Raw genomic sequence first — 7,101 nt, forward strand, 5'->3', positions numbered from 1 at the left:
CATCAAAAACTATTATATCTACATATTTAGAATTTTTTATTTCGTGTAATTCGCAAATTTTAAGTTATTAAAAACTTGAGTATTATATTATTAACATAATTATTTATGAAAAATGTATATAAATTAAAATTTTATTTGAAATATACACACAAAAGGTAAAATTAAAAAATCATATTTTAGGCTAAAAATATGAGCAGGTAAATATGTAAATTAATTTTTGTTTGTATATTAAAAATTATAGTTTTGTATCTCGCACTATTAGAATTTACATTTAAAGAAAACTTTAACAAGTTTTTCATTTTTAACAACAACAAAAAAAGTATGATGAAATCAGTGAAACACTTGTGTTTGCTCTATTAAATACATATATATATTATATATATTAAATTAATAATAAATAAATAATAAAAAAAATTCGCACAGTTCACTTACTGGTGAGATGGCCTGAGTAGAAGCAAGACAATATAGATATGTATTATATAAACAACATTTTTACGTGCATATATACATACGTATAATATTGTTGTGTAGTCATACACACGTATATATATATATATATATATATATATATATATATATATATATATATATATATATATATATACATGAATATGTATATGCGCATACTTAAATATAGTCGTTAAAATCTTTTGAAGCCCAAAAAATGAGTTAAGTGTTGACAAAATTGACTTTACTATCACATTAAAAGAATTTAGGAAAGTGTATTCTTTTAGATTGTAATAAGGAAATGCTGGGGCTATTCTAATATTTATAAGAATATTTTGTTTTATTTTGATAATTATTTTTTAAAATATTTATAATATGATATTCAGTGGTATAGTTTATTATTTATGTTAATATAGTTATATATGTATCGTGAATCACCATATATTCTATTATTATATTAACCATTTCGTTTTTACGGTGAAGTTATTGTTAATATTTATCTATATATAAAGATCATCCCATTTTAATGAAATGTATACTCAACATATTATATTATACTGATGTTACGACAAAAATATTACAAAAAAAAATAATAACCTATATGATATACAGTGTATAAACATACAAACATAAAATATGTATTTGTGTATGTTTATATTATGTATATGCATGCATATATTGAATGAATGCATCAATATTTTTGTGTACATTGAATGAATATTGTGTGGAATTGTTAATCAAAAAAAAAAAATGTAAAAGTTTCAATGACCTGTTTGCTTAAAGTTCACCTGCATATATATTTTATTATCGTTTATATATCTATCTATTTATTATAATCAAATTTTCAAAACTTTAAACGATGATATAAAAAGAAACAACCGATGCGAGTGTACTGAAGTGGTTTATCTTTCTTGAAAATGTATAGTTATAAGTAAACGTGTGAAATGTACATTTGTTGAGATTATTACAGTATATATTTAAAGTAGACCCATACCCTGTTATGCAAAATTCAACTATAATATTATATATACCATACGTACGTTCAAACAGTGGCGGCTCGTCTTTAAGAGCAACTGGGGCAGTGCCCCACACACATTTCTCCTAATCAAAAAAATCAATGCGGTGCAAACGATCGACAAGCGCCAGACAGAATGAACCACAGATTAACGACACGTGAACCTTATGCGTGCGCACTGCTCGCACTTACATTAAGCGAAATCTACCCGAAGTCCCGACATACCTACCCTGTATACGTTCTGTGCTCCTGATACTTTAATTCTGAATTTTGCCTTATTAAACTCGCCAAAAAGATCCAACTCAATTTTAATAATTGCATCTGTGCACATCGAAAGGTTACTCGTCATTTGATGTGCAATCTATCATTCGTGAAGTCGAGAATTGCGTTTAAAGCAGCCATCCAGTTAATCTGTGGTTCAGTCTGTCTGGCGCTTGTCGATCGTTTGCACCAAAGCCCAAAAAATATATATATTTTCAGTGATTCAATTCAATTGATTGATAGTCAAGATTCAAGAAATGTTTTATTTATACTGCTCACTATGTATTGTCGCATTCACCATACATAAACAATATAGTGTGAGCAGAACCAGTTCGTAATGAAGCTTGGGGCAGTCGCTCACCTACTACGGTCCCGTGGTCGCCAGCATCAGCTTACCTGCTACTCTAGCAAGTAAACTGACAAGTACTCTAAGTAAAGTTGCAAGTACTCTAGCAAGTTCACTGCTACTATAGCAAGTAAAGTCAGTTTACCTGACACCAGCAAGTGGTTTGTTTGGTCGGTCAGTGAAGGTAAAGAGAAAAGAGCCGTATTGCCGTATTCAGAGGGTCGCTTTTAGTTCACTGTGTAAAGCTCTCTTTGGGGCTGAATACGTGTCCTCCGGTCGTTTATATTCTCGATTCGATTCGAAAAATACATACATGACATTGCAAGGTTTGTTTAATATCCAATCATAATCGAGTCTTCATTTTTATCATTAAATATTTTTAATTAATCATATTTTTGCTGATAATTTGATAATTTGTTAAAAAAAAGTCATCTTCCTTGCATACAATGTTACTAAAAATATATTAAGTTAATTTTTTTGGAAAAAAATAAATATGTATGGGGGGGGCTTCAGTCTCCTAGTGCCCCAACTGTTTTTAAAATCACGAGCCGCCCCTGTTCAAAAATCTTCGTCGTCGAACAGGACTCGGTCTGGAAATTTTATATATATATATAAAATCAAATACGTCATATGCCATATTTAAAAATATAACCTCACTTGTTAACAGTAGATATAAATATATAAATTATTGGATAATGAATCATATCACTCGTCCTTTATTGAAAAGTCTTCATTGTAGCATTATTTGTTTTTACGAATTATTTTATTATTATAATTATATATATACATATATAAACCTATTTATGTATTATTAAATAAAACATGTCATTATTTTGAAAAAAAAACTAACACGTTACTCTTTTATATTATGGGTATGTATAGTGGTTGTTATTGCTTGTGCGTGAATGTTCGTGTGTAAATATGAAAAAAATCATGTTACCCATATCCCACATATTTTTTTTTCTGTTTAGTCTCTGGATGCAATGACATCTATTACTGTTAAAAATAATCCATAATATTACAACTAAAATAAAGAAAAAAAAGATAGACAAAAAGTTTAATATTTCTTTGAAATGTTTCTACACAAGTCCTCATCATTCAATTGTTTAAACTTTAAATTCCACATTTCTAAGCCTTGCAAACTAATTCTGTAAAATAAAGAGTACATCAGACTATACCTAAGTTCACGTCGATCCACTATATTCCCAAACATTTCGACGACATATTCTACCCTATAGTTTCGCTATGAACTGAAATCATAAGTAAGTATTACATTATTCAACGCATTAACAACGACAGAAATATTTCAACGATTTAAACAATTTATTGAATCTCTTTTATTGTACAATGTGATCAATAAACACACAATGAATATCAATCTCAACCAGTCTTTGATTATATAATAAAATAAACCGTTCGGTGATTATTGCGCACAAGGCGATCTCGCACACGTCACTAAAATCTGGATCACGGAACATCTGGCACCCGAAAATTCCATCCATCGAGAGCTATCCACGCGAAATATCGTACCAGATATTACGTATTCGCGATTTTCGTGGCAACGATTGTCGTGTGCGCGATCGCAATGTGCGAAATAGTCCGATTACCAACATAAACATACATATAATATACATATATACAATTTGCTAAGAATTAAATAATCAATATGTCTAGTGATATCTTCTCTTCAGTGTGCGATATTTTTTCAGCATATAAAGTGCTTCTATCTCTTTGATGACGAACTTGCCGTGTTTGATCATATTATCAACTTTGGCGGGATCCGTTTCGTCTTTGTTTTTCAAAAAGGCTCGGTGCAATTTGAAGCGAAAAGTGTCATAGCCTTGATGCCAATCTTTACCAAGATGGAGCATCTGAAAAATGTTGTTAGCGATGATTAATTGAGACTAATATATTTATTTTTATATATATATGCATATAAAAGTGTTGTAATTAGCTCACGGTTTTGTAAAGATCTATAACTTTAGCTCTTTGAGACATGACTTGTTATGTCTCGTAGAAACGTCAAAACCTATGACAGCTGTCAAATAAACGCTTTTACCAACATAATCAATACGTAGTAAATTGTGCAACAATTTATAAAACGCACTCCTAAGAAATATGAGTAAGTGAATAGGGGAAAATTTACAGTCATTGACCATTCGAAAATTATTTGCCTCTTTAATTTTTAAGCTTAATAAATAAGAGATCTACTTTTCCTAAAAATAAATTTGAAACCTGAAACTTCATTCCCTAAAACTCGTAATAAAAAAATAAGAAACAGAAGAGTTTTCTGAATATATATATATTAACCAGGAACGTGGAGTTCTGATTTTATGGCTCGAGTCGAAATCATCGAAATTCGCGTTCAAATTACATTCATTTTTTTTACTCGATTATATACATACATATGAAAAAAAAAGTGTGTTAAGTTATTTAACACTTGTACGATATATATAGGTTCATTGTAAATTATTTTTAAAAAATCTTGTAAAATTATAGTTTTAATTTTTCAAACTTAACGTAAACTTGAAACCAAGGTTGTGGAGTCTAAAAAATTAAAATTTAATAAATTGTTTTCCCATTGGGCCAATTCTTGAGCATCTATGGAGTACTAATATAGATTCTGCACATATGTATACTGAGCTAATGTAAATAATCTATTGATTATAGCTTTTTTATTTCTATATTTTATATTTTTTATGAGGGACGTCAATTAAAGGTTCAGGGGAAGAGGGAATTTGCTAAGGTAGATCGCATACTGAAGTAGATATGTAAAGGTAAACTGCATACTAAAGTAGCACCATACAATATATATATTATTCATCAAAGTAAAAAAATCTTCGGCTGGTGCATTTGTTCCAGATAAATGGAAACAAAATTTGACTAATTTCCCAATATTTTTGTAGGAGACATCATTTTCGCCGAAGAATTTGTATGTTTATCCATCTATTACAGAGCATCGTAACCTGTGCACCGCGCTAATATGTGTTCTCCGAACAGCACTTCGGCCTAATGCGTGCGAGTGAGATCGCGTGTGAGGGAGAAAACCGATGTTAGTTAGTGTTTTGTCCCTACGCATATACGGAATAACTAGTGACTGCCGATGAAGTACATATGTATGTACGTAGCTGAAAAACTCTACGAGTCGTAAACAATGTGTGCCGCGAATATTCAAAGGCTACGATGCTCTGATCTATTAGATAAAAAAAATCTATTACATTATGGGGGATGAACGAATGAGATGACTGACATGTTGATGCACGTGCTTTATGTATGACAGCTGAAGGCAGAGTGAGGTAGCTACTCTGAACACACGTCGAGTTGGTCCCCACTAGCAGAAAGGTGACCAAACTCGACCATGTCGTATAGCGAGCCGCCACAACATAAAAAAGTGTACTGGTTTTATCTAACGACATACCAGGACAGACACCGATACAGAATTCATTACTGGTAATGGTTACCTATATTTTACGGGTCTACCTCACGTGACCGAAAGTGAAACGCCCGAAAACGCAAATATCGGAAGGCAAAATTCGAAAATCGAAGGATCTTAAGTCGAAAGATAAAAAAAAGGGTGCATGGTAAACGGTACTATGTATATGTATATAATATATATGAACGCTAGCTGCAGGGGCTGTATATATGCGTGTGTATGTGTGGATGACCAGTGGCTGTGTATGTGTCGTCGTCTCGATCAGCTTGCTCTGGAACGGTGCGGGGTGGGGGAATTATACAAAAGAGTAACGGTTATGATCTCGTTTTTATTGATGAGTTGATGGACGAGCCGGGGAGTTGCTCGACGCCTCTGCCCCTTTATGGCGGGGGCTGTGGATTGAGTACGCTGGCTGGTCAGGAAGGGTAGACCAGCCACGCCAAGACCTTCTCGGTCGGCGTCTCACGAGCGTCTGAGAGCTCGCCGTGTTCGAGGCTTGGGTCGAACACGTGGTCGAGCATAGTCGGTAGACATAGTCGGTGAGGCACGACTATGGAAGAAGCCATACTCCTCGGAGGGCTTCTATGATGCCAATGAGCGCTCGCCGTGATCAGACTTGGGCGGATCACGGGGCCAGCCTGCCTTAGTTCGAGGCCGGCTTTTACGAGGGACGCTGCATCTGGCGGTCCGCCGGACCCACGGGAGAATCTAGAGCGACTGACAGATGGTCGGTGTAAAAAGAGAGAAAACAAAAGCCGAAGCCGTAAGAGGACAACCAACGGCCATGAGGGTGTAGGAATCTCGTCATCGTCATCGTCATCGAAACATTCGAGAATATTCCACAACAACAAACCACATTCCTTGCAGAACTCACACACGTAAACAACCCGTGCACTTCTTGGAATCAATCGCCAAATCCTTCGAGAATGATCCACCCTTCACACTCGAGCGGAACGAAAACCAGACGACGCACACCTGCAGCCATTATATTAAACTCAAGCGGAACGCCCCTACCAGTCGAGCAGAACCAAAACGGTCGAAACACGCCGCCACCATTAAACTACATCGAGCGGAACGGCGCCAATCGTTCCAGAAAAGTCCACCCCTCGACAAAAGAACATTCCTCGCTTACGCATCAACAAACCACCACCATGGGTCAGGTGATTCCAGAAACACTATAAAAGGAGGTACAACCCAAACAACGCCAGTCGACCCACAGCAGCAAGCGTCGACACACAGCAACACACTGCCGCATCCAGAGACCTTCCGAACATAGCCGAACGACGAGCCAGCAACACACTGCCGCATCCAGAGACCTTCTGAACATAGCTGAATGCCGAGCCAGCGACACTCTACCATATCCAGAGACCGCTGAACGACATACTTTTGCCCACAAATATAATACCTTTGTACAACCATAGGCAAACAATAAAACTTTATAAAACAAGCACAACAGTGTTTCGTTAGGCTGGGATACGGTCAACACATCGCTACCCCGCCTACAAGGGTTTTTGGCTCGGACAATATATGAGTGGCATGCGGTGAAATTATCTCTCTTTTTGTCATACAGCCTTTTTTAATGTGCGCGCGCAGAATACG

General features: G+C 35.0%; 1 protein-coding gene across 1 annotated transcript; it reads right to left on the reverse strand.

The window, feature by feature from the left end:
• Window positions 1-3,038: 3,038 nt before the first annotated feature.
• osi (electron transfer flavoprotein regulatory factor orsai) lies at window positions 3,039-4,178 on the reverse strand. The gene is made up of 2 exons (XM_077435980.1): window positions 4,029-4,178; window positions 3,039-3,940 (listed from the first exon to the last, which is right to left on the reverse strand). The coding sequence occupies exons 1-2, from the start codon at window positions 4,065-4,067 to the stop codon at window positions 3,740-3,742; spliced, it is 240 nt and encodes a 79-aa protein (XP_077292106.1). The 5' UTR covers window positions 4,068-4,178; the 3' UTR covers window positions 3,039-3,739.
• Between the last annotated feature and the right edge of the window lie 2,923 nt (window positions 4,179-7,101).

Source organism: Arctopsyche grandis, chromosome 8, assembly GCF_051622035.1.
Source record: "Arctopsyche grandis isolate Sample6627 chromosome 8, ASM5162203v2, whole genome shotgun sequence".
Classification (NCBI taxonomy): domain Eukaryota; kingdom Metazoa; phylum Arthropoda; class Insecta; order Trichoptera; family Hydropsychidae; genus Arctopsyche; species Arctopsyche grandis.

What these genes read in the sequence shown, in the direction of transcription:
- osi (XM_077435980.1), bottom strand. Translation starts at nt 4,067, where the DNA reads ATGTCTCAAAGAGCTAAAGTTATAGATCTTTACAAAACC. An exon ending in TTATAGATCTTTACAAAACC is followed by an intron (nt 3,941 to 4,028) that starts GTGAGCTAATTA and finishes AACATTTTTCAG; the next exon opens with ATGCTCCATCTTGGTAAAGA.